At 63.9% G+C, this 26,086-nt stretch overlaps 3 protein-coding genes across 6 annotated transcripts in view; 2 read left to right on the forward strand and 1 right to left on the reverse strand.

Annotated features, from left to right (window-relative positions):
- Nucleotides 1-1,033: 1,033 nt before the first annotated feature.
- NAGK (N-acetylglucosamine kinase) lies at nt 1,034-4,099 on the forward strand. The gene is made up of 10 exons (XM_087736999.1): nt 1,034-1,088; nt 1,420-1,504; nt 1,725-1,823; nt 1,918-2,059; nt 2,146-2,256; nt 2,330-2,442; nt 3,089-3,176; nt 3,473-3,570; nt 3,655-3,733; nt 3,810-4,099. The coding sequence occupies exons 1-10, from the start codon at nt 1,060-1,062 to the stop codon at nt 4,001-4,003; spliced, it is 1,038 nt and encodes a 345-aa protein (XP_087593125.1). The 5' UTR covers nt 1,034-1,059; the 3' UTR covers nt 4,004-4,099.
- Nucleotides 4,100-5,255: 1,156 nt separating this feature from the next.
- PAIP2B (poly(A) binding protein interacting protein 2B) lies at nt 5,256-22,175 on the reverse strand. Of its 4 annotated transcripts, none has more exons than XM_087736930.1 (4): nt 22,058-22,175; nt 12,607-12,761; nt 8,064-8,240; nt 5,256-7,165 (listed from the first exon to the last, which is right to left on the reverse strand). In XM_087736930.1, the coding sequence occupies exons 2-4, from the start codon at nt 12,751-12,753 to the stop codon at nt 7,109-7,111; spliced, it is 381 nt and encodes a 126-aa protein (XP_087593056.1). In that variant the 5' UTR covers nt 12,754-12,761; nt 22,058-22,175; the 3' UTR covers nt 5,256-7,108. The 4 variants fall into 4 exon arrangements, with proteins under 4 accessions (XP_087593056.1, XP_087593059.1, XP_087593057.1 ...); XM_087736933.1 differs by lacking the exon at nt 22,058-22,175 and adding an exon at nt 21,520-21,587; XM_087736931.1 differs by lacking the exon at nt 22,058-22,175 and adding an exon at nt 19,019-19,461.
- An 819-nt stretch (nt 22,176-22,994) lies between these two features.
- ZNF638 (zinc finger protein 638) overlaps nt 22,995-26,086 on the forward strand; it is a 64,520-nt gene continuing 61,428 nt past the window's right edge. The window contains exon 1 of the mRNA XM_087736066.1: nt 22,995-23,140. Within this exon, the coding sequence (XP_087592192.1) occupies nt 23,046-23,140 (95 nt within the window). The 5' untranslated portion in view covers nt 22,995-23,045. The remainder of the gene's footprint in view (nt 23,141-26,086) is intronic.

Below are 26,086 nucleotides of genomic sequence, written 5' to 3' on the forward strand. Positions count from 1 at the left end.
CTCTTCATCCATCTGCCCCTCCATCTCCATCCATCTATCCATCCATCTGGTCAGCCATCCACCTCTCCATCCACTCCATCCATCTTCTTCATCCACCTCCACCTTTGCCTTGTCCATCTGCCCCTCCATCTTCTCCATCCATCCATCTGCTCAGCCATCCACCTCTCCATCCACTCCATCCACCCCATCATCCTCTTCATCCCTCTGCCCTTCTATCTTATCAATCCATCCATCCTCTTCATCCACCTGCACCTCTGCCTTGTCCATCTGCCCCTCCGTCTTCTCCACCCATCCATCTGCTCAGCCATCCATCTCTCCAGCCACTCCATCCACCCCATCATCCTCTTCATCCCTCTGCCCCTCCATCTTCCCCATCCATCCACCCGCATCTGGCCTCCCCTCTCTGTCCATCGCCCCCATCTCACCCGCCGGCGCGGGGACACTGGCGGGGTGCAGCGCCTGTCACCTGCTGTCACCCGCCGTCACCCGCCGTCACCCGCCGTCACCCGTGGAAGGGGCCGCGGCGCCCGAGGAGGGGCCCAGCTGCGGCGCTGGGGGTCGACAGCCGCTGCCGCGCTCGTTAGCGATGCTCTAACGAGGGGAAGGGGGGTCCACGCACGGCGGGGGGACCCCAGCCCCTGTGTCCCCCACGGAGGGGGATGTGGCTTTGGGGACAGAGGGGGACCCAGTGCCGTGGTGGCTCCTGGCCCACAGACGAGTCCGCTGGGACTGGGGGGCTGGAGTGGGGCACCCCCCGCCCACGCAGGGGCTGGTCCCCGTGGGACCCCCCCTTTTTGCAAGATCCCAGGGGGTGCCTGGGCGGGGGGGGGGAGGGTGGGTGCGCGGGGCTGTGTCCCGGGTGGGCACGCCGGGCCGTGTCCCGCGGTAAGACCCCCGTGGCCCCCGGGCAACCAGCCCTCGCTCGCCCCGGTCCCCAGCCCACGGCGCTTCAGCGGGGCGGCACAGGGACCCGGGGCGGGCGGAGGCGGGGCGTGGCTAACAGGCGGGGCGGGGCCGTAGGGCGTGGCCAGGGGCAGGGCGGGGCGTGTCCCGGCGGCGATGGCGTCGCTCTTCGGCGGCGTGGAAGGGTGAGGAGGGGTCGCGTCGCGGCTGGGGGGGGTCCCCACGGGGCTCCGCACCCCAATCCCCCCCGGCCTGGGCGGGGGGGGGACCGGGGGAGCCAGGAGCCGGTCGGGGGGGTCCCCCCCCACCCCGACCGGCTCCTGCCCCCCCCGGCCCCCCGCCCCCTGCCCGCTGCAGGTCAATGGGACAGGATGGGGGGGGGGTCAGCAGCCCCCCCGGGCCCCCCATCCTTGCTGGCCCCCCCCCAGGGGGAGGCAGAGGGTTCCCCCCCACCCCAACCCCTGGGGATGGAGCGGGGGGTGGGGTAGCGCTGGCACTGTCCCCCCCTCTCCGCAGCGGGGGCACCCACTCCAGGGTGGTGGTGGTCTCCGAAGATGGCCGGATCCTGGCCGAGACGGAGGGACCCTGCACGAATCACTGGGTGAGCCGGGGGACACCAGCCCGGGGGGGGGCACCCACACGACACGGGGCGGGGGGGTGGCCCTGGTTGTCCCCACCGGTGGCTCGGGTGGGACGAAGCCACCGCAGAAGGTGCCGAGGCGTCGCCGGCAGCTCGAAGCTTTCGGCCGCGGGGGGACCCCCCGGGGATGGGGCCCGGGGGGGGTGCGGGGGCTTTAGCGCGTCCCCCCCGCGGCTCCCAGCTCATCGGCTCCGAGAAGTGCCTGGAGAGGATCGAGCGGATGGTCAGCGAGGCCAAGGGCAAAGCCGGGGCCGACCCCCACGTCCCCCTCCGCTCGCTGGTGAGCCCCCTGTGTCCCCAGCGTCCTCCCCACGGGTGCTCCGGCTCCGTGTCCCCCCGCCCGGGGGTGACGGGGACCCTGCGGTGCGGGACAGGGGCTGTCCCTGAGCGGGGGTGACCAGAAGGACGCCATCGGCAAGCTGACGGAGGAGCTGCGCTGGCGCTTCCCCCACCTGAGCCAGAGTTACTACATCACCACCGACGCCGTCGGGGCCATGGCCACCGCCACCGACCACGGTAGGGGACAGCTGGCCCCGGGGTGACGGCAAGGGGGACGTCCCGGTGTCCGGGGGGGCGACCGCGTTTTGTCCCCCTCTCCGCAGGTGGCATCGTCCTGATCTCGGGTACCGGCTCCAACTGCAAACTCATCAACCCCGACGGGTCGGAGACGGGCTGCGGCGGCTGGGGACACATGATGGGCGACGAAGGCTCAGGTGGGGCCGGCGGGGCCGGGGGGCGGTGGGGGGCCCCGGGGGGGGCTCAGCCGGCTCCCCGCTCCCTCCGCAGCGTACTGGATCGCGCATCAGGCTGTGAAGATGGTGTTCGACTGCATGGACAACCTGGAGGTGCCGCCCCACGACGTCGGCTACGTCAAGCAGGCCATGTTCGACTACTTCCAGGTGCTGCTGGGGAGGCCCAGGGGGGCTCCGGGCTGTGTGCCGGGGCCTGCGGGGGCTCCGGGCTGTGTGCCGGGGCCTGGGGGGGGCTCTAGGCTGTGTGTTGGGGTCCCAGGGGGGCTCCGGGCTGTGTATTGGGGTCTGGGGGGGCTCCGGGCTGTGTGTTGGGGTCCCAGGGGGGCTCCAGGCTGTGTGCTGGGGTCCCACAGGGGCTCTGGGCTGTGCGTTGGGGTCTTGGGGGGCTGTGGGCTGTGTGTTGGGGTCCTAGGGGTGCTCCGGGCTGTGTGTTAGGGTGCTGGGGGGGCTCCGGGATGTGTGTTGGGGTCCCAGGGGGGCTCTGGGCTGTGTGTTGGGGTCCCAGGGGGGCTCTGGGCTGTGTGTTAGGGTGCCGGGGGGGCTCCGGGCTGTGTGTTGGGGTCCCTGGGGGGCTCTGGGCTGTGTGTTGGGGTCTGAGGGTGCTCCGGGCTGTGCGTTGGGGTCCCAGGGGGGCTCCAGGCTGCACACCGTGATGGCGGGGTCTGGGGGATGCTGAGGCTGCACACCGGGACAGCGGTACCCAGGGACCCCAGGCTGGACGGGGGGGTCCCGGGGGGTCCCCCGTGCTGGCAGCCGGGACGCGGGGCTCACGGGTGGGTTCCCCCCGCTGCAGATCTCCGACAGGATGGGCCTCCTGACGCATCTCTACCGCACCTTCGAGAAGTCCAAGTTTGCGGGATTCTGCCAGAAGCTGGCGGAGGGTAGGGGAGCCCCCTCCCGGGGTGGGGCAAGACCTGGGGGAGCCCGTCCCTGCGTCCCTGCCACCCTCGTCCCCGCCGGGGGACTGTCACCCCTTTGCCGTCCCTCCCCGTGACGCCTCCCCGCACCTGATCTCTGCCCCCGGCGCACCCTTCGCCCCGAGCACCCTCCGCCCTCGTCGGGGGGGACGTGCTGCTCCCCCCACAGCCCAGCCCGGCCTGCAGGGGCCGGGTGCCAGCCCCAGCGGGTGCAGGGGGGTCCCGGGTCCCCGTCCCACTCCCCCCCACCCCGTACCCAGGCGCCCAAGCTGGGGACCCGCTCTGCTGCCACATCTTCACCAAGGCCGGCGAGGTCCTGGCTCGCCACATCGTCGCCGTGCTGCCCAAAATCGACAGGGTGAGAGTTGCTGGGGACGGGGAAGGGGGCGCGCGGCGCCTTGGGGGGGGCCCGGCGCTCACCCGCTGCCCCCCACCCCTGCAGAGCCTGTTCCTGGGGGAGCTGGGGCTGCCCATCGTCTGCGTGGGCTCCGTCTGGAACAGCTGGGAGCGGATGCAGGCGGGTGAGCGGAGGGATGGGGGCGGCTGGGGGGGTCCCGCGGTCCCCAGCGACCCCAGCCCCACGTGTGTCCCCCCCAGGGTTCATCCGCGTGCTGGCGCAGGCGCGGGAGGAGACCCCCGGCCACGTCTTCTCCCGGTTCAGCCTCCTGAAGCTGAAGCGCTCCTCGGCGCTGGGGGGGGCCCGCTTGGGCGCCAGGAGCATCGGCCAGGCTCTGCCCTTGGACTACGCCGGCAACGTGGACGTCTTCTACACGCACGTCTTCCAGCCGTGACCCCCCCCCGGGCCGGCGGGACCCTCCGCACGCGGCGGCGGGGGTTTGGGTGAATGGGTTTTGTAATTTGGCAATAAAAAGGTTGCACTGCCTGAAGGGAAACGGGCTGGGGGCTGGCGTGGGGGCGACGGGGCAGCGGGGGGCCGGGAGCGTGGCTCGGCGGCCCCGGGGAGAGGAACCGGCCCCGGCGCAGCCTCGCTGGGTGGGGAGAGCGCCGAGCCGTGGCGGGGCTGCTGGAAAACGGAGAAAAACGGACTGGGAAGGTTCCTGTTTCGGTGCCCGAGGACGGGCTGCAGCGGCTGCGGCTCTGGGCCGGGGTCCGGCACGCAGGGCGCAGCTGGACCCAAGCAGAACAGGAGGGAGGAGGAAGAAGAGGAGGAGGAAGGAGGATGCCTCTGGGCGTGAATACGGGCACGCACGGGTACCTCCTGCCCGCTGGGGAGAAGGGAGCGAGGGCGAGGATGGGCGAGCGGGGGGAAGGACTCGATGCCGCTGGGTGCTGACGGCGTGCGGTGGCCCCAGCGAAGGGGAAGGCCGGGGCTGGGCCCGCCCGCCTGCGGTCAAGCAGCTTCCTTGGGGCTGCTCTTCGTTTAAAAGGAAAAAGGGAAAAAGAAAAGCCCTTTTTCGCTTCTTGCGTTTGCAGTGAGCAGCGAGGAGCTGTGCCTGGCCTAGAGCACAAACCCGAACGCGGCCTCTCCCTTCCAGGAGGGCTGGGAGGGAAGCGCGGGCGCCGGACGGGCGCGGAGCTCGCGCAGCAAGCGGGGCCGATCCTGCGGGCTCCCCCCGCCACCGCCGGCCGCCCCGCACCCTGCGCCGCCAGCACGGCCTCCCGGCGAGGCTCCTCCGCGCCCCAGCGTCCTCACCCCGCGGCGGGACGGAGCCGTGGGGCCGGGGTTCGCAACGCCCCGTGTCCGGCCGGGGGAAGCAGCAGCAGAGGCAGCGGCCTCGCTGCTGCGAATCCTCGCCCCTGGCTCTCAAATTTTTTTTTTTTTTAAATTTGATTTTCTCAGTGCCAAGTTCCCGACCCAGGTGTAAAGCGGAGCTGTTTCCTCCGCCAGCCGTTTCAGGCTCTGCCCAGCCAGCTCCAGGGGAGCCGCAGCCCCCGGCAGAGGATGCTGGAAGCCAGCGCTGCCCCGGCTCCGCAGCGGAGGGAACGGGATCCTCCGGGAGCTTCCCGCCGGGACTGAGACACGAGAGGAGCTGGTGTGGAACAGAGACCTCACCCCTTCGCCAGGCAAGACTTCTGCACCGCTCAGTTCCAAAAAAAGTTTATTTTTAATAACGCATTGTCTGAAATTTACAGCACATCAGAGGGGCGGGTGGGTTTGTTTTTTGTTTGTAAGAAATCAAATAGAAACCAGAGAAAGGGGAAAGGGGGAAAAAACGGCGCTACCGCTACAAAAGAAGTTTGCCCAGCGTACAGCTGCCCTTCCCCGTGCCCCGGAGCACATCCCGCAAAGCCCTGGGCGCAGCCGGAGCTCCGGCCCCGGCGGCGACCGCGCAGGCGGCGGAGGCACGGGCTGTACTGGGGAATGAGAACGCACCCCAAACCAGCACTGCTGGGCAGCAGTGTTTAAGGGGGGCACCTTCAACAGGCCGCCGGCTCCAGCTGCGGTGGTGTCAGGGTTTAGTGCTGGTTTTAAGACGGGCAGCGGGAGACGGGAGCTCTGTTGAGTTACGGAGCGGACTGCACGGAGAGCAGCTCAGTTAAATCGGCTCCAACCTCCGCTCGCCATTAGTGTTCGTGGTCCGATAACCCCGGGCCATCTCGCTGAGCTCGCCGATGGGCGCCGGCGGCAGGAGCCGCGGCCGCCGGCCTCGCTGTGCCGAGCTAATGGAGAAGGAGCAAGCCCTTGGCTATTGAGTGGCCATTAGCTTCCATCTCTGCGAACCCCGCAGGGATCTGTAATCCCCCTCCATTAACCACTCCGTTTAAGTAAAGGGAACACTGGAAGTAACTGCACCCGGGAGGTGAGATTTACACGGATGAGCAGGAACTCAGCCCCAGCGTTACTAGAGCCAGTAACTATTTTAATCGTTAGGCTACGCCCCTCGCCGACAAGCTCCTGCTTCCTCTGGATGCGGATTTCTGACCCTGGCTCTCCGAAGGAGCCCACTGCACACACGATTTAAAATACCAGCAGCGCCCAGGGCCGCGGTTCGGGGAGGTGAAGCCTGGCCAGCTCCTGCCGATGGGGAAGGATCCCCAGGAGCCAGCGCACCCGCCAGGCACGGATGCTGCTCACCAACGGCCGCAAAACGCTGCCCATCACCTTCTCTGTCTATGTCTGTGGGTGCTTCTTGGGGCTCTATTCAGTTTTTCTTGGATTTATTTCAATGAGAAATGAAGGTAGGGATGCTTCAGAGCCGCAGCTCGTAATGCTGGATAAGCTCATGAGTTGGCAGGGGGGAATTCCTGAAGGAGAAGTGTTTGCAGGAGCAGGCCTTCCCTCGGGAAGGGCAGCTGGGGTCATGTCTGACGGGCCTGCTCTCCCCGAAGAGCTCCCGCAACCGATTACGCAGGGAGGACTCGGATGGAGAAGCGTATGAGTTAGTGTTCAGCACCTACCGGAGAGCTGGGGCAGGCTGCTGCTCGGAGGAATTTCGGGTTTACGGTCTTGTTACACTTCACTTTGCCTTTAGCGAAAGAAATCCTGTTTAACGGAAAGAGGGAAAGCCAGCGTGGCTCCCGGCCCAGGCTCGCTGCCTCTGGGGAGGGAGCGGGCGGGCAGGGGGATCCCTACAAATTCTACTTGAACAAGAAAACATGACTTTTCCACTAGCAGGTTTGAAGCACGCATCGAAACGGGCCTCTGAAGCAGAGGAGTGCTGGACTCCAGGGCAGACCTAAGGGCCGCAAGTCCTAGGAAGCAAAAACTGCCCAAAAAGAAGGTGATAGATGATACAAAGGAAGAGTTTAAAAAAAAGAAAAAAAAAAAAAAGAAAAAAAAAAAAAAAGGTACTTGAAGCGTAGAGCAAGATTTCGCCACGATGCAGCAACTCCGCTACGGCGCAGAGTCCAGCCGGGGGCCGGTCCCCTCCCTCCTTCCCCCGCCGCCTGCCGCCGGAGCAGGGACACAGTCTGTCCGAAGCCTGCCTTGACGGTCAGTACTTCACGCCGGGCACAAACTCCTTGGCATCTGGATTTAAGTTGCTTTTGCTCTGGAAGAGAAGAGGGAAGGCGGGGGCCCATCAGCGGTCCAAATACCGGCACCCCCCGCAGACCCGCACCCGGCAGCCGCTCGCCGAGGATGCCGTCACGGGTGTTCGGGCGTGCCGAGCGGCTGCCCGGGCCCTCGTGTCCCTGGAGGCACCCGCGGCACCCCAGACGCTGCTGAACAAGCGCCAGCTCGAAAGCAGCTACTCCCAGGCTGGGTTTTTTGGGGGGGAAACACGGGAGAATCCGCTGTCTCTACCCCTCCCTGCTCCTGCTTCGGCGCAGGGCTGCGGGGGGCTGCGCTGCGAGGTGCGAGCGGCGGTTTTATCCGCACCCACGGTAAAGCAGGGAGGTGAAGCAGCTCAGCCTGAGCACGGTCAGCAGGGCTGGGCCAGAACAGCCCCCACCGTGCTGGTCCCTGCAGCCCTGCGGCATATTCCTGCTTTCAGGGGTGAAAACAGACATTGCCTTAACGCTGCTGCTCCTCCAGCCACCCAGCAGGTTTTCACCACTCTAAATGTCCATATAGGCTGGGGGTGCTCAGCACAGGGTCCTCCCGTACCTCGCCAGCCTGCCAGGACACCCCAGCTCTGCCCGAAAGGCAAGAAAGGTCCTGGCTCGCTCTGGGAGCAGAGCCCAGCCCACGTGCAAGCGGCAGCGCCGTCCCACGACTTGTGGAAAGCGAGTTCTGCAAAGCTGGATACTTTTGTCTTTAGCATACGTGGCTAAAACGAACAGCCTCGCAGGAAACTCCAAAAGGCGGCAGCGCCGGTGCGTTATCACCAGCCCTTGCACCGACAGCCCGCTGCCAGTATGGAAACCCCCATGGAAATCCCCCCTGCTTCCCAGGACAAGCGCTCTGCTCTTCGCCAGACCTCGCAGCGCGTTCTCCGAGGCCCTTACCAGAATGTCCTCCGAACTGTGGCCGTCGCCAACGGAGAGCCCGTTCAGCTGCTGCTGCAGCTGCCCCATGCCCTGGGGCAGGTCGCGCGATGGAATGAACCAGTCCTGGTCTTCTTCCTCCAGCATCTCCTGGAAACAGCGGTCGAGAAACTCCTGCTCCTGCAGCTCCTCCTCCACCTGCCCAAACACAGCCGTTAGTCGCAGGAACAGACGAGGCATCTTGGTGTTTTCCATACGCTGTCCCCACCTGGTAAGAGCAGAGCCTGCAGCGCGCCTACCTCACCTGGGTACCGGTCCGTGCCTCAGAAACACTGCAGCAGAGCCAGAGCTGTATCTCAAACCCAGATGAACACGGCTTTGTCGACGTGCCTGTAGCCAACCCCGGGAAGTGCAAGAGAACAAAACCCGGCAACTTTTAAGCAGAGCAAAGCCGTGCTCAGGCATTGCTTCCCGGCCGCTGCAGACCGCCGGGGCGGGGAGATGCAGCCTGCAAGCTCACGGCACCAGGCGAATCCGGGCGGGAATGGGATAGGATTTACGGGACATCCAGGCGCATCCGCGTACGCAGAGGATTTCAGGCTGCCAGACTCCAGCAGAGCTTGCTGCAAAATGAACGGGATGGCGAACAAAATCACAGCTGGGAAGCGGTGCTAGGGGCGCGCGTCGTCGTGCGGATCGGATCCTCTGCTGCGGAGCGATGCTGCAGCTCTGCCAGCCCGTATTTTGTTTTCTTGCTTCCCGTGCTTCTCCGGTTCGCTAAACCGGCTCTGCTCAGCCCCCTCAGCAGACCGGTGCTCCACAAGCACCGACGCAGGGTGGCAGTCGGCTCCCGTCGAGCGCGCCACAGATGACGCCATCTCCACCGCAGGAAAACTCTTCCCGAGGCCGAGGAAAGCCACGGGGCCTGGCTGGGGCTCCCGGCGCAGGGGAGCGCAGGCAAAGCCAGGCGGGAGAGACGGGCCGGGTTCCCCTCCTTACCCCCCAGCAGGCGCGTACCACCAGTGGGTCGCGTTCACCGGCTGCTCCCCTCTTCCAGGCTGGTTTTCTCTGGATGCTGACTCGAGCAAAGCGAGCGAGGCAGCGAGCTGGGCAGCCCGTGCCTCCGGCGGCCTCCTGCTTCAGAGGCACGTGGCCGCCAGAAAATGAGCAGACAGGGCGAGAGCCAGAAAACAGCGCGATTTTGAGCAGCTGTTATTGGGTCCAAGAGGGCTGAGTGAATCCGTGAAACACAAAATGCTCTGAAAAGCTTCCATTTCACCAGAAAGCAGAAACTACAACCGCAACTGGCTTCCTGGGGGGGAAAAGGGGAGCTCTGCAACCCACCGCGCCCTGTGCTGCAGCCCCTGAGCCGGGGACGGGCCGGCAGCCCCTGCCACCGGTGGGCTACCGGGGTCCCACTGCCCCAGCGCGGCCTTTAGAGACCTGCCCATCAGAAACGGCTTGGGAAGGTAACCCTGGGAAACCTCCGGAGCTGTCAGTTTTCAGGTTATTCACAGCCAGTCCCTGCTACATTTTAAATCACAAGCAGGAAAGCTCCTTGCGGGGACCGTGCCAAGCTCTCACAGTCACCAAGCCTTGGACGCTGTCTCCAGCCTCAGCTCCTGGATTGCTGCGCTCCACCAGCCTTAGAAACTGGTTCAGGGCAGGGGAAAATCTCCTTTACCGCTAGCAAACCATTCCATCGCTGTCCTCAACTGGGTGTCCAGAGGCTGTCCTTGAAACTACATGCTGGCACTAGCATGTGAAAATGGGTTATTTAACAAAAAACCCACCCCAGGACTGCTGGCTCGCCCCGGCAGGGACGGTGACGGCGACGGCCCTGGGATCCTGCGCCTCTACGGGGCACTGGGCGGCGCGAGCCCGGAGCTTTGGGCATCTCGCAGCACTTCAAACCCAGGTGAACATTCCCTCTCCTCCGAGCCTCGGCGCTGCCGCCGTACTGACGGCAGCCCAGCAGCACCCCGTTTCCCTTCCCGCACCAGAGCCTTTTTGGGGCACGCAACCGGCCATCGGGGCCCATGCCAGCACCGGCTGCGCGCCGGGGACGCGGTGATGACGTCGGGCCTGGACCAGGGGACAGGGAGGGAGAGATCCTGGACATGCTCGCACCTGTACCTACCTGCTACCCCTCTAGCCAGCAACCATCAGCTCCTTTGCACTGCATCGTGACAACCCGAACCAGGAGGGAAAGGGTTTAGTATGTGCTCGGGGCTCTTCTTTGCCTTCCTGTGCTATTTAATGCAGCTCTGTCACCTCCCGCCCCAGGCCCTTCTGCACCAACCTCACCTGCTGTCAGGGCAGTTTCTTCTCATAACAAGAGCCCACCACTCCCTTTTTGCCCTCTGGGATGTGCTGGCTCCATGGGAAAAGGAATGTCGCTAGCATAAATAAGGGAGGACTGTGCCAAAAAGCTCGGGGGTTTCTGCAAACACTGGCCTGTTCCCCTTGCTCGGTGCCCGGACGGCAGGAACGCTTGCGGGGGGAGCGGGGAAGCAGCGTGGCTTCAGAGAGCTGAGGAAGATGGAAGAGAAAGTGGGTCTGGGGGAAGACTCAGCCCCAGGCCTTACAGCAGCCCCAAGCCACTGGGGCTTGGACGTGAAGGCGGCAGAAGCCACCATTGCCACTGAAAGGGACGTGCCTGCTGTCCCCCACCCCGTGCCCCCATCACCGGTGTCTCATCCGCTCCCGGGGGCACTCGGGAGTGACTCCGGCCGGGGAGCAGAGCAGAGCCAGACGAGAGGCACGAGGCGCAGCGTCCCGAGCCAAGCCCCGTGAGCACCCACGCCAGCCCGAGGACGGCTCCGTCCAGGAGCGCTGCCTTCCGACGGACGGAGATGCTGGCGCAGGACAGCTCTCCCTACCCCAGCTGGTGCCCCACCAGCAGAGACATGGGCTTCAAAGCCCTTAAAAAGCGACTCCAGCTTCTGTGTGAACCGTTTTCCCCCGAGCAGCGTTTCACCAGGAGCTGGGCGAAGGGCTGAGCTCCCAGGGCAGCGCTAAGGAGCCGAAGGGCAGAAGCGATGGCTGGCAGACCAGGAAAGCACGGGCGAGTATCTCGGCAACGCAGTGCCCACCACAGGGAAGCCCTGAGGTCTTGGCTCCATTTTCCCCCCTCCTCCATCTCCCTCCGCCCGCACATGCTCCCCTCCGCCTTGCCTCGGCTGCTCCTCCGCCCCAGGACGCTCCCTCCGGCAGGGAGCTGCGGTATGGTTTGCTTTGCGCTTTGCCTTCATCAGGCTTTTAATCAAGACAGCACTTTACAAACATTAACTAATTAATCTAGCACATTTCCATCAGCACAGCTGCTTGTGGGGGCCGGCTGCTGCCTAATCACGTCATTAAATAAAACAAAAGCTTTGAGTCACAGCCCGCTGACAATTGCTAACGTGATGTGGGGCGGCGCAAGGCCGCCGCTGCAGACTCACCGGGAGTTACTGTCAGCGGGCGGCTGCAGTTTCCTCCTGTGGGAACAAGACTTAAGTATTACCATATGGAGATTTTCTGCTGAGAACACCAGTCAAGCTGATGAAATCCTCCTTTGGTGACCAGGGGTGCGGTGGGGACGTGACATCCCTCCGCCCAGCCTGCCCGCAGCTCCAGAGGTCCCTCCCTGCCGGTCTCCCGACACCCCGGTGATGGGAGCCTGGTGCTTGGCCACGCTCGTGGGGACGCTTCAAGGAGGGGACAAGTGTCCAGGAGACTTCAGGTGTCCTGCCAGTAGCACAGCTCAGCCAGCTGAAGGGGCAAGCTCCTTCCTCGCCCAGTTCAAGCTGTGTGACTTCTCTCCAGCTGCTGGGATGATGGCAGGAGGGACCAGCGAGCCTCCAGCAAGCCCGTCCCTGCTGCCTCATGCTGCCTCGGCATTTGGATGAAGACCCAAAGCAGAAGCACGAGGAGGACGCTATGCGGCCGCTCCCTCTGCTCCAGCTCGGGAGGTCGCATCGTTATTCCACAAGCAAGAGCTGTTCAAATCCACGATCTACCAGAAGCTCTCCAGAGCTTAGCTGGCTGTTACGGACACAGCATCTAGCGGCCAAGGCTCCTACCAAGCGGTCTGGCCGCTCCAAGCGTATTTGGGACTGCTTCACTGAAATGGAGACTTCTACCCGAAACGAGAGGCGCTAACTGCAAGAACTCATTGCTGAGCTAGCCAGGCTACGAACGCTCTCAAATTTTGAGCACTGATTTTTATGCTGGTCCTCTCCTTCCAGCTGAGCATGTGGAAAGCGAAGGTCTCTGCTATCACAGCAAAGCACAGGAGAAGATGACGGTGCTGTCACTGTCCCTCTGAGAAAGATCTGAGGGTGTCAAAGGCATCGTGAGGTTTTTTTTCCGACTCTATCCATCCCATGGCCTTACAGGCAGATCCAATGTAAACAGGGTGACTCTTCCCTTGAGCCGCCATCTCCGTGCAGGGCCCGCGCCGGCCGTGACTCACGCACGCTTCACGGTGCCCATCAAAGGACACCTTTCCCTCTCCTCTACTCTCGCCTCAATTTTAGCCGCAGAAATGCAGAGCTGGCAACCACCCTCCCGGTCTTACCTGTCTGTTGAAGTCTTCTTCGTTCTCCATCCACATGTACTCTGCAAAGGGGTTGTTTTCCTTTTCATCGTGGCCGTTCACTACTTGGTCCTCTTTGGATTTGGGACTGGACGCCGTCGTACTGGCGAGGTCGGAGCCATTCATCATTACTGACTCTGGGAAGAGAAACAAGGGGGTGAGGGAGCCGCCGGGGACCCCTGTGCCCCCAGCCCACGCCAGCCACCCAGATGGACGCTCGCCACTGCGCTGATGGGCGACAGCTCAGGCTTCCCGCACAAGAACCTGCTGCTTCCAGGCTGTTTTTTCCAAGGCACGGCACTATTCCCGACTCCTCTCCTTGAAAGCGCTGGAAGCAGCGCTACACCTCCCTGGCAGTGGCAGCATTTATTTTTCATGGGTTTGACCCATCAGGGATAGTCTGAACGTACGTGGTCTGGATTTAGAGCAAGGGGTGACTTCACCCGGAGAAGGTGTGAACAGGGCTGGGACAGGCACCGGCGCCCCACACCCCATCCATCCAGTTTAGTTTAAACCCACCAAAAGGCCGCAACTGGGTTATCCCGGCAGTCAACGCGCCACCACCACGGGAGCAGATTGCCCCCGACCCCAAAATACTGAATTTTTTGGCAGAACATACGCGCACCAGTTCGCGTCCCTTTCTCTCCGCTGTAATTTCTTTATTTTTAGAGGGTCTTTCGCAAAAGCCTGTTGGTTTACGACATGAAGGCTGCTCTTTTTATTAAAGCAGGCATTCAGAGTCCCAGGAGCACGGCTTGAAGCAAGACAAACCTCAGGGAGTCCCAAACCTCGCCTTCCGAAAGGCTCCCTGGAGCAGACGGAGCGAAGGACGCCCAGACGGATAAATGAGACAATAATTCAATAGCAAAATCCTATGGAATAGCGAAACGCGGACTGAGGCCAGCACAACCCTGCTGAAAAACGTCCAAACATCACGTAATGACACGCTGGCTGGATGTTTTACTCTCCCCTGGTAAAGGCTTTATCTGGAGCTGAGCTGTGCCCAGCTGCAGCACAGCACTGGGGCACAGGGATGAACTGGAGCGCATCCCGGCTGAGCTGGGGCTGGAAAAGGTGACTTCTTGGGATGCAGGTTGGCCTCGAGGAGGAGGAGAGCCTGGCACAGCAGCCCTTTAGGTACAGAGGGAGGCTGCAGGAAAATCAGCCTCTTGTCCTTGGGGATACAGAGGGGTTTTGCAGCAGCAGCAATCGGATTTGGAGCGGGGAACGAGGCCGGGGAGACCACTAGCGATGATGGGAACTAATGCCCTTTGCGGGGGGACAAGCCGCTCCCCAAAAGTTTCAGGGACCAGTTAGTGATGGGCGCCAGGGTGGGCCAGGTACGGCGAATCCTGCTTTAGGACCACGAAGACAAATTAGACGACCTCTCAGAGCCTCCACGAGCCCCCACAGGGCTGTGAGAGCAACACCCCCGCCGGAGCCCCGGCTCTTCTGTCTCCACCCCAGTCACAGCTGCCCTCAGATCTGCATCCCAGCAGCCGCTCCAGTCACCCGGGAGCGGGGATCCCACGCTCCTCGTTAAACGCAGCCTGCTCTAGAGCCCAAGCAGATTATTCTTATTTTTGGGAGGAATCCGAAACACAGAGAAATACACGACTGCTGTCACACGTTACTCTCCGAAAAGCATCCCCGCCGATAGCAAAGGTGCGCAGCCCCTGCGTACTGACACTCTTGGGTCCCCAAGAGTGGCACGGCTTTAACGCAGCTGCTCCCGGGGAAAGAAAAAAGGGGAAAAGAAAGGGAAAAGGAAGAGCAGCGACGTCCTCAGGCTGCCTGCAGCCTCGGGACACGGCACCAGGCCATGCTGAAGCAGCCTTTGTTATCTGCAGAGAAGCAAGAAAGGCTCCGAACCAAGCACAGACACTTCCCGCGTGCCAAAGCCAACACAGCGGCTCTCCCGTGATCAGCGAGACTTACTGACGGCAGACAGCTCCAGTCTGGCAGGGGAGAGTCGCAGGGAAGGGGGAACAGAGCTGCAAAGCAAGCGAAAAGGCACGAAAGGTTTGGACGGGGGAGCTCTCCCTCCTCCCCGCCTGCTTCTCTCGCCGCCAGCGCAGATGTTTGCACAGGCAGAGCCCGCAGCTCAAGGACGCACGAGTTTGGAGGAGCCGGCGGGGTTCACTGCTTACGTACAGCGCCCAGAGCCGGGTCCCCTACGCAGGCAGGCAGGATGGGTGCTGGGTCAAGCCGAAAGCCCTCCTGCAGATCAGGCAGCTGCTGGCCAGGGACAAAGCGAGGTGCCTGTGCTGGTCCGGCGGCTCTGTACCAGCTGCTGCAGAGAACAGTTTAGCTGGAGAAGCAGCACGAGAGAGGAGGGAAGGTTTTTGCAATTAATTTTACGTTTTGTGTGGTTTTTTAAGCTTCGTCTCCCTCCCCAGACTGCACACTCCTTACTAATCTGGCTGCAAAGAGACCTTGCTCCCGTGGTGCCGGCTCTCGGCAGAGCTTCGCAGCTCTTTCTGAACAGGGTTTTCCCCGAGCGTTTGCCGTGGGTGAGCCGGGACCCGCGGCACGGCCGTGGGGAGCTGCGGGAGGAGGAGAGGCAGAGGAGGGCGGCTGGCCTGGCACAGAGAGGAGGGCGACGTGCTGTGGTTTGGGAGCAGAGACATGAAAGGATGGCTTGTGTCTAGTTTCCCTCCCAGGTTTATAATGCAGCAGCAGGACTTTCATGGCGGTTCCCGTCGGCAGGACAGGTTTTTCAGGCGGACGGGGAGCAGCAAAGGCGGCAGCTCTCAGCACAAACAGATCGTAACGGCAGGGCAGCCCTGAGCGCTGCCAGCATCCCGATGACCGCGCAGAGCCCGCAGCCCCTTGGCCATCCACACGTCCCACTTTGGTGCCCGGAGCGAACCGAAGGGCTCCCATGGGGCGGGCAGGGTCCGGGGATGCCGGCTGAGCTCGGCGTCCCGATTTTAGCTTCCACCAGCCCCTAAGGGGCAGACGGAGAGCCCGGGACCCCCAGCTCGGAGAGGCCAGCACGGACATTTAAGTGTCACGGAGCGAGACAGAAGCCCTTCTGCAGAGCGATGCACCTACACTTTGCTGGGGGAAACAGCCTGCACGTCCACTGGGAATATTCTGGGTGAAAAAACTCACCAAAGAGGAAGACAGGCACCCAAATCTCCCGTCGGTGCTGGCCAGTACAGCACGAAGAGACCCAGGGGCCGGGGTACGTGCACGGGCAGTGACGGCACAGGAGCGACCTATGTGATGTACTGCTTCAGCAGCCCAAACACGAAAGGGACAAAAAATCAAAATCCTGAGCAAAGTGGGTTTTTTTATCTCCCATTTTTCACAGCGGGGTCCGAAGGACCAAAGGTCACAGTTTGCCCCATGAGCCGGTGCTCGGGGCGTGCCAGCAGCCCCTCGCAGGAGCCCCGGCTGTGCGGAGCCATCCCCACCTGGAAAAGCGCCTTCCAAGGGTGCATTTTCCAGTCTGGCCGAGCCAGGCTCGATGTATGTTTTGGTCCGCGTGTTATTTATCTGAGTCACTGGAGCAGCGCTGCAACTGTCAGCCTGTTGACGCTCTACCAAGTACGCGCCGAGCCAGGGTAATTTTGATGTATTGCTCAGACGTTGCAGCAAGCTTACTGCTCTGAGCCATGGCTCCCCATTAAAACTAAAATAAATTAAAAAATCTGCTTTCTTATAACGAAGGCTTCTTGGATTTGTTTCTCCTTTCCCCTGGAAAATTAAGTAGATTTAAAAAAAAAGAAAAGTAATCTTCAACCTGGGGACTGAGAGCTCAGAAAACATCCAGAGCACACAAACCGCCTCCCGAGAGCTGCACGTCCCGAGCCGGAGCACAGCAAATCCCGAGGAGCTACGCGGTGCGGCTGCCTGCGAGGCAGGGAGGCGGCCCGGGAGGTCCCTGCCAGTCTTTACAAACATCATCATCGTTACTCCCATACTTGCCTGGGGCTGGAACAGCCGCCTGGCAAGGTGGGTTTCCTTTGGAAAAGGTACTGGACGACATGAGCTGGGAAACAGAAATTCGGCCCCTATTTGGGCGATGCTTAAAGGCACAACGCTTCAAGGTTACAGATTTCCCGGGACCTGACCCCAGCTGGGGCTACCAGGCGGTCCTGGCTCATTAGCCTGGAAATAGTCATCGAGGCAAATTAGCACAAGCGACCGAGACATCTGAGGACAAACTAATCAGCGCGGCTCGCGCAGGAAGATGCCAACACCATACCACCATCCCGCCGCCGCCGGCGTCTAAAGAAGATGACTTTTTTTGGAGGAAACATCCACGTGTCTGTGCGGACGTGCCTCAGCGCCCGTGCTGCGGTGCAGAGACAGCACCGTGGTCCAGGCACGAGGCTGGGCATCATCTGGCCCTGCCGCAGAGCTCGCTGCAGGGCTGTGAGCGTTACCTGCCTTTCGAAGCCGAGGGGGAGAAGCAGGAGGCACGATGCCGGAGCCAGCGGATGCGACAGCAGCTCAGCGCTGCCGGGGGCAGGTCTGCTCCCTCTGCCCCAGCCCCTCACCTGATCCCTTTGGCAGCAGCGGACGGGTACCACAGCTGCCCGCCCTCTGCCCACCTCCCTGCCTCCTCTGCCTGCACTTCTGCAGCTGCGCTCCCATCCTGCCTGCACCGCGCTGGTGCAAACCCCGCCGAGGAGGGCAGGTTGTGCTGCGTGAGACACGCTGCCCTTGCTTCAGGGCAGGCGCTGTGAGGCCAAACGGCCTGCCTCGTCCCACCGCTGCCTCGTCCCACCGCTGCCTCGTCCCACTCAGCTCCCGCTCCTTGGAATGATGAAGCAGAGCAAGAGCAAGGTCCCCTTGTCACCACGTTGAGATATTTGATGCAAGAAGGGCAGAAACTTTGTGGACCGACTCTGCAGGAGGTGGGGAAGGACTCCTTAGAGCAGGCAGCACCCAAGCGTAGTGTAAAAGGGGGTGGCTGACCCCGAGGGAGGCCAGGCTGAGACAGAGGAGCGAGAGGACAGCAACTGCGAAGGCGCAGGTACCCGCCGTGCTGCCAGAGGAGCGCAGGAGGCGAGAGCCTGATGCAGAGAAGGAGATAACGCAGGGCGATGCCGTCGGGGCGGCAGGGAAGCAAGCCGATCTCACAGGCAAGCATTTTTCCAGCAGCGAGCCACGTGCGGAGGGAATGGCAGGCAGGCAGCGCCGCACGTCCGCCTCGAGCGGGTCGGCGGGCTGCGGCACCGTCCCTCGGGAGGAGAGGGGTAAGGATGAGAGGCAGCAGGCGGCGAGATCGCACTGTGGTTGGAATGAGCTGTCCTGGGAGGAGAGCGGACGCGCAGGAACGCTTCAGGCTCCTGCGACGGAGCAGCGTAAGGCATGGCGAGTTATTAATAATCTGGATAACGCACTTCAATACCCCAGAATTACACATATGGTTATCCGCTCTCTCCAGGCAGGCCATTAGACCGTTTCCTTACCTAATTCGGGAGGGTAACACACAGCAGAACAAACCAGGGTTAGTCGCAGCAGGGCTGAGGAGCTCCCGGAAGGCAAGGCCCTTCACGAGTCCCACTTCTGGCCGGTTTCTGCCCCTGTGAGAGCGTCCCTCTCTTACGCCGAGCGCGGCACGAGCCACGTTCCTCCTCTTCGCCCCCAAAGAGTTAACGAGTCAGCACCAGACGGGAGAACGGAGCACAGCTGCGCGCTTGGCTCGAGGCTCTTGGCTCAAGGCGAGGGACATATGGTCCTCCTTACCCTCCCGGGCTGGCGTGGCCAGAGCCAAAACCTCGGCGGAGGCCGCTTCGGCAGGGAGCGCCGGGTTACGTGATGGAGGAGGCTGGCCGGCCAGGGCTCCCAGCTCTATAAATAGCTTTGGGAATCATTGTGTTTGCAGACGGACTGGTCGTTCAGCAGGAAAACCCACCCAGCGCAACCCAGACTTCAGAATAAACAAACCCAAACCCTTCTTTCTCCGTGCACTTTCACGGCTCCTCTCCTTCCCCACCGCCCTGCCAGCGCTTGGGAGCACGGCGAGGTTCGCGAGGGCTGGCAGCACGGGGGAAGGCAAGAGGTTAGTGCTGCATCCCCAAGCCTGCGCTGCTGCACCCTCATCCCAGCCGCGCGTTGGGTTTAACAACACTCAAATTTCAACTTGTAGAGCATTCACAAAAAGAAACCCACTATCTTTCCCCCCCTCAACCAGTGCAGAAACGCTTCCCGCAGAAGCGGCATACTGGAGCGTGAGCAAATTGGTTTGAAGTCCTCGACCAGAAGCCCAGGGCTGATCCGTGCCCAGGCAGCGCTGGGGCAAGGAGGGGAGGAGAGGGCTGGACGTTTTTGCAGGCCACCTCTCAACTCCTCCGAAGCAGCAATTAGAGAAGCGCAACTCATTAGCCTCATTTCCCAAGCGTCCGGATTCTCCCATTTCAGCTCGCGCACGTACTTCTTGCGCTCCACAGGTCGATCTGGTTCAGCCCCGCTTCCAACGCCCTGGCTCCTTCCACGAGCTTCTCCTCCTGGCCACCTGCGCCTCGCACAGTAAACGTAGCGATTACCTTGCTCTAATCTCTGTTTGCAGATAAGCTCTCTGCACCTCGGAGTCCCAAGCTGCACTTTTTATCTCCCAGCCCTGTAGATTTTTCCGGCAGCCGTGAGCGTTGCCAGCTGCCCCGCATGGCACTCGCGACGTTCCCTCCTCTCTGCTTCCAGCTGGGTCTCGCCGGGGAACCCAGCGTGACTGGGTCTGGCTTTTTCTGCAAGGCTGCAACCCGGCTCAGGCCCAGCCCACGCTCTACCACCACCCTGGGACGTCTTTCAAGTATTTTTTTTCCCCAGGCTTCTCCTTCCTATTATACTGGTGCTTCAGGTTTTATTCCCTACCACCGACGCTGAAGCGCTGAGCTGGCGAGCTGCTGCAGACCTCTGGGAGTCACCCAGCGCTCCCCGCTGTCTTCAGCCCTCTGTAATTAGTTAAGTCTTCCAGGCTGGTCTGGACTTCTAAAGTTAGGCTGGACTCCTGGTGCTCCCTTCTGGCGCTTGCTGGGCTACTGGGGGGGTGCCAGTCCCTGCTCGCAGCCCGCAGCAGATGTGGAGCTTTCCATTTTCAGATCTCTCAGTTGCTGAGGAACCGCATCCTATTTCCATCTCTGATCTGGGGGATAATCTCATCCTGCACTATTTTAATCTGCGTCCACGAGAACAATCCCCGCTTTGCTCAGGCACAAAGCGAAGTGCCGCCAGATCCCCCCCCGCCGTCACTTTGAAACCACCAGAAACATCGAACGCGCTCTTGAGCCGTGTCCAAGAAACGCTTAGGAACCTAATTTCAAATTCATCCTAAACACTGCTCTTCATTGAGCTACTTTTAATCTCAGGCAAAGACGACACGTTCTGCACTTGACAGCTCACGAACGGGTCCTGCTGCTCACCAGGATTAACACCGCAACACGCTGCAGCAGCGACACAGCGACGTGAGCCCGTGGGCAGCAATATTCCGTAATTTCTTTAAGGGAACTGATAACAGAAACTTTAAAGACTTCAAAACAGAGCATCCATCAAGCAGCACCTTCCAGCTCCCCGGGCAGTCGCGGCCACTTCTGCTCTGGGAGGAGAAGCCTCCGGATTGGAGCCGGGAGACGCTCTGCCCACGGACGCGCCACGAGCTTCCCGCGCAGGGACATCCACGGCAGGGACGGCGCTCCCTGCCTGCCCGGCTGCGGGCAGAGGGAAGAACCGAGAGCAGAAAAAGCCAGCGGTGCAATTTCTGCAGCAGCGGCTGGAAACGGAGATCAGGGCAGCAAACTGAACGCTTCGCCAGGGCTCTCCGGGTTTGCAGGAGCAGTTTTATCTCGGTTTGTGCCGGAGGCCCGACACGGAGGCACCGTTCCAGGCACCTCGCAGCGCGCGCGTTGTACTCGCACCTCGAGCTTCGCCCGTCCCGGCGCTGGACGCGGGCCCTCCGCGCCATCGCTTTCGCTCTGAGCGGGGACGGGGAAGAGAAGCGCGGCAGACGCGGCGATCCGAGCCGCGTTTCGGGAGCTCGGGGCTGCACCTCGGCGGCTGGACCGTGCTGGCTCCTGCTGCTCCCTCCCTCGGATGGCAGCACGGTCACAGCTGCCGGGGCTCGGCACCCTTCTCCAGGCCACCAAAAACCTGACGAAACGTCCCCTGTCAACACCAACCAAGAGCGGGCGCTGGGCAGGCTGGCTGGCGGCTGCCAGCTGGATTTTGGCTGTTGACAACACCGGCGCGGATCAAATTAACACCGGGGAAAGGGCTGGCGCGCTGACAGCTCCGGGGACTGGCCAGCCCAGCCTGGCGGGTGATGGATGACCCGGAGGCGAACGGCCGAGGGTCTCGCTTCACCGTCCCGCGGCCGGCCCCAAATGAGGGGGAAACAAACTGCTGCTTCAGGGGAGGGGAACGAGCCTGCTCGGCTCCTCGGCCGTTCGCTTCCAGAACAAAAGTCTGAAAGTTTGCACGGGATTCCAGCTCCCTCTAACAGAGCGCTCCGATACGCTGTCCGCCTGCGTATGGACGGTGTTTTCTGCCCGTCTGAAGTAAGTACGCGGGGGATCCCGCAAGGACACGTGTGCATCTCGGATACGGCGCGCGCGCACGCCTGGCTCTTCCTTGCTCAGCCTGGACGAGGGCTGTCCCCTCAGCTTGCTGCCCAGGAGCTCTTCAGAGGGAAAAACCGCTGGCTTTTTTTTGCACAGAAAGGAAACGTGGACGTTTTCAATGCCAGATTGTAGTACGTGGGGTTTTTTTTTGTCTCGAGCTATTAAGAAGCAGATGAACACAACCGAGGGCTTCGTGCAGGCTTTTCTGCGACCTCTGCGGCCAAGGCTAACGGAGGAACAAGGATCTGGACTGGCCGTAATCCGAAGGGACACGGAGCTGTCAAACAGCCGCCGCCTCAGAGGCGGAAAGAAGCTTCCCTACCTGCCCGCGATGCTCCTGTCTGTCCTGACTTGTCGCTGCACGCCAGCCTGAAACCTGAAGAGCCGGCGCTTCATCAAAAATATCTAAAGGGGACGAAGCGGGGGTTGGCTCGGCCGTATCCCCTTGGGGGTCCCTCTGGAGCGACGGCGGCGTGTGGGATCGCTGCGGTCTGTCCCACCGTGTGCTCTGGGGATGCAGACCGTCCTCGCACCGTGGGCCAGCGGGGTCGGTGGCACGCTCCCATCGCCTCTTCGAGGCGATGGGAGCGTGCCACCGACCCCGCTGGCCTGAGGACCGGTTCAGTCGTGCTGACAGAGGTGCGAAGCGCGATCGGGGCCTTCCAGCATCGCCCAACGGGGCTTGAATTCAAGCCGGGCCCAGCTGAGGCCTACCCGGCCTGCGCCCACCGGAGGCCCGCCAGACCGACCGACCGCCCCCCCCCGCCCCCGGTGGTCGCTCCCAGAGGCCCGCAGGCTGCCGGGGGTCGGTGGGGCCCGTGCTCCCGGCTTGTCCCGGAGCTCCGGCCGTGTCTCCGTACCTGCAGGCCGGGCCGGGCCGGTGCCGCTCCGCGGGCGCCCGCCCTCCGCTACCGCCGCCGCCGCCGCCGCCGCCGCCGCTGCCGCCCGCCCCAAGCGGCGGGGACACGCCCACCCGCCCCGCACCTCGCATCCCATTGGTCAGACCCGCCACGCGTCCCAGCCTCTCCCGCCCTCTGGTTGGGCGGAGGAGAGTGCGAGCGTGTCGCTATTCCACCGCTCCGCTGCCACTCCGGTTTCTAAGTCCCACCCTCTCTGCCGCCCCTCTGATTGGAGAGGCGGATCCGCCTCCTAGCCTTCCGATTGGTTGGAGGGGGGGCACGCGTCCCCCACGTGGGGTCACACAGGCGGGACCGCGGTGGGGGTGGGCGTGGCCAGCCACATGTAAATAACAAGATCACCCCGCCCCCTTCGGTGGCAGCCTGATTGGCGGGCGCCGCGCACAATGGGAAGAGGCGTCACTAAACCTCTCGAGCGAGAGTGCTGCTAGGGAGCCGCTGATTGGCGCGTTGATGTAAACACACCGAAAGGGGCGGGGGATTCCCCGGGCGCCCGGGGAGGGCGGGACCCAGCACCCGCCCCCCCCCGTGTTGGGGAGCCCCGGGGGGGCCGAGCCCCGCACCCCCGGTGCTGGGGGTACCTGGGGGGGAACCCCGGGGGGGGGCCCCACCTGCACCCCCAGTTTTGGGGTCACCTCGGGGGGGGGGGGACACGGGACCCAGCCCCGCACCCCCGGTGCGGGGGGGGGGAGCACCGGGGCGGGGGGACCCAGCCCCGCACCCCCAGGGTTGGGGACACCGGGGTGGACCCAACCCCGCACCCCCCGGCTCCCCCAGCGCCGCCCCCGGGGCCCCCCCCCAGCCCCCCCCCCCCCCCCCCCGGCCCCGGAGTCCGCCCGCCCGCCCCCCCCGCCGTGAGGAGCCCGGGCCGGTTGCCAGGGCCGAGCCGGGGCCGCGCCGGGCGGGCACCCGCGCCCCGGCCCCCCCAGAGATGCCGGCGGGCGGCAGCGGGGGCTCCGCGCCCCGAAAACGGGGTCCCCAACCACCCCCGGTCCCCGGTCCGCTGCCCCTCGACCCCCTCGGACGGTGAGTGTCACGGCCACGGGGGTCCCCGCAGCTCCCGGGGGTCCCCACGGCTACCGAGGGGTCCCCGCAGCTCCCCCCGCAGCTCCCGGGGGTCCCCGCAGCCCTCCCGGGGTCCCCGCAGCTCCCCCCGCAGCCTCCTGGGGGTCCCCGCAGCCTCCCCGAGGGTCCCCCCAGCCCTCCCGGGCGTCCCCACAGCTCCAGGGGGGTCTCTGCAGCTACCGGGGGTCCCCGCGGCTCCCCAGGGGTCCCTGTAGCCCCCCAGGGGGGTGCCCACAGCTCCCGGGGGTCCCCGCAGCCCTCCCAGGTCCCCGCAGCCTCCTTGGGGTCCCCACACCCGGCAGCCAGCCCCTGCCCAGGGTGGGTTTGGGGGGGTTTGAGCCTTTGCCGGGTGCCCCCCGCCCCAGCTGGAGCCCGTATGGGGGTACGGAGGGGCTGGGTGGGAGAAGCAGCCCCTCTCCCTGGCACCGGAGCGGGGGTCCGACCAGTGGGGAGCCCCACAGCAGAGGGGGGGGGTGTGCCGAAAATCTCCAAATCTCCCCCAAATCTCCCCCAAACCCCTTCCACCCTCCTGGCCGGGATTTTGCTGAAATAGGGAGGGTCCCCCTCCCCCGGCCAGGGGGGTCCCCATGCTGGGGGGGGCAGGAGGGTCCTTCCTGGGGGATACGGGGTTCGGGGGGCTCAGCCGAGGGATGCTGCGTGGGCTGGATCCCCCCCAAGCTTCAGGTTTGCCCCCAAAAGCGGGGGGATTTGCAGACCAGAGCCCTGTTTCGGAGTAGGATGGCCCCCGGTAAAGTGCCGGTGGCTCTGCCACCCGTGTCCGGGATGTCCCTGGGCATGTCACTTAGCTCTCCTGGCCGACCGGGAGATGTGCTTCCCGGGAAAACGCGATCGGCTGGGCTGGGGGGCCAATAGCCCTGGATCCGTCCCTCCCCTGGCCCCCCAGCCCAACGTCTGGATGTTTGCACTAGCCCCGTGGCCACCACGCTCCCATCGATGGCTGAAAGCGGCGAGCTATTTCTAACCGCGTGCCCTCATCCGTCGGGAACCTGCTCATCACCGGGTGCTAATTCGGGGGCGAATTGAGAAATAGGGGCTGGCTAGCGGGGACGGGACGGGACAGGACGGGACACGAAACATCCCAAGGTGTCCCCGAGAGGCGAGCGGGGTGGCGGGCCGCGGGGATGTAAGACGAGCAAGGTTGTTTCTCCTCGAGGTGACAATCCCTCGGGCGCTGCCATCCGCTTGGGTCACCTGAAATGTGGCACCCTGGGGACAAATTAGCTCTCCCCCCCCCCCCCCGTCCCGTCCCGTCCCCCCCCACCCCCGTCCCCAGGGCGGCTGACGGCTCCTTGTATGGCTGGGGACCGGGGTTCTGCCACCAGACGGGATAAAAATAGCCCGTGGCCACAGGGCCTGATCCAGGGAGGTGCTGGGCACCCCCCCGGCGTAAGGGGACGGTGCGTGGGGTCTTGCCTGTGGGGGTTTTTGGGCTGCGGCGGATTCGCAGTTACCCTCCCCAGACCCCCACCTGCGGATCCCCTTCGGCTTTTTGGGGCGCGGGGACCCCCACGGCGCCGGAGCTCCTGCCCGCAGGCGGGGCGAGGACCCGAGCTGGCGGGGGCAGTGGTCTGGGGGCTCCCGGGTCACTCTGGGGTACGAGAGATCCTGGCATGGACCCTGGTGCAAACGGGCACGGCTCTGCCCCCAGCCACCCCATCCCCGCTCCCGTGGGGTTAACGGGACCGGGACCGGGCGAGGGCAGCCCCGCAAGGTCAGTGAAGGCCATCGAGCGCCCGAGTTAGCCCAGGAATGCCACCGACGCGCCGGCACGCACCGCCCCGGCCCCGCCGCCGGCGGGGGAATGGCAAACGCGGCCTCCCTGGGTGCCGCACGCGGTCCTGGCCTCTGCGGGGACGCGGAGCTGCACGTCCCCCTGCTCTGTCCCCAACAGGGACACGGGGCTGCACGTCCCCTGCACGTAGCCAGCCCCGTCCTCCGGCGCTCGTCCCGCCAGCCCCGCGCCCGCCGTCTCCCCGTCTGGGCCCACAGGCTCCTCTCCCTCCCTCCTTCCCACGTCTTGCTGCCGTTTTGGGGTGGATTTGCGCCGGTTTGGGGGTACTGGTGGCCAAAGCAGCGCCCAAAAGGGTTCTCTTTTCGAGGGAGTTTGGGAGCCATTCAAACTGGGAGGGGGAAGCCTTGTGCTGGGGGTCGGATATCGGGTGTTTTCTGGTTTTTCCCCCCATTCCTGTGCCTGGGTCTTTCCAAACCCTCACAGACCCCCCCAGCCCCAGAAACGTCCCTTCTCCTCCCAAACTGCTCTCCTGCCCCAAGGGCGCGCCGCGGGCAGGGGGGACACAGAGCCCCCCCGCGGGCTGGGGGGACCAGGGGCGGTGGCACGGCGGGGACACTGACGCACCCGCGGTCCCCGTCGTGCCCTGCTCCGCGTTAAACCCAGCCCAGTGGCGGCACTCGGAGGCAGGGAAAGGGGCTTGGGCAGGAGAAGGATGCGGCCCTGGCGCTCAGCCATTTCAACATCAGTTGTTGGGACTTTTAAGCCTGGCGTGACCGTGTGGGTGACCGCCAGCACTGGGGCTCCCCATCCTCCCAGTTCTCCCATTCCCAGTCCTCCCAGTGTCCCAGCTGAGGAGCCGTGCATCAGCTCACCCCGCCGTGAAGCAGCATGGTGGGGTTGGCCTCCTCCGGAGCTGCGGGCAAGCCCGCGGGCTGGTTGGAGGCACGGGTGGGTGGCCGGAGGCTGTCCCCAGCCACGGCGCCGGTGTCACGAAGCGTGACACCCCCACGGTCCCCGGGGGCTGGCGGCTGGGGTGGGGGCTGTCACACGCCGGGGGGACAATGCGGGGGGGGGGGGGGGGGGAAGAGCCGCAGCCGCTAAAATGTCACCCTCGTTAGGGCTCGCTGATGAATTCATAAATTACCCGAGGGACC

This window comes from Nipponia nippon, unplaced genomic scaffold (genome assembly GCF_047370975.1).
Source record: "Nipponia nippon isolate SJK-2023a ecotype South Korea unplaced genomic scaffold, ASM4737097v1 scaffold_6, whole genome shotgun sequence".
NCBI classification, from domain to species: Eukaryota; Metazoa; Chordata; class Aves; order Pelecaniformes; family Threskiornithidae; genus Nipponia; species Nipponia nippon.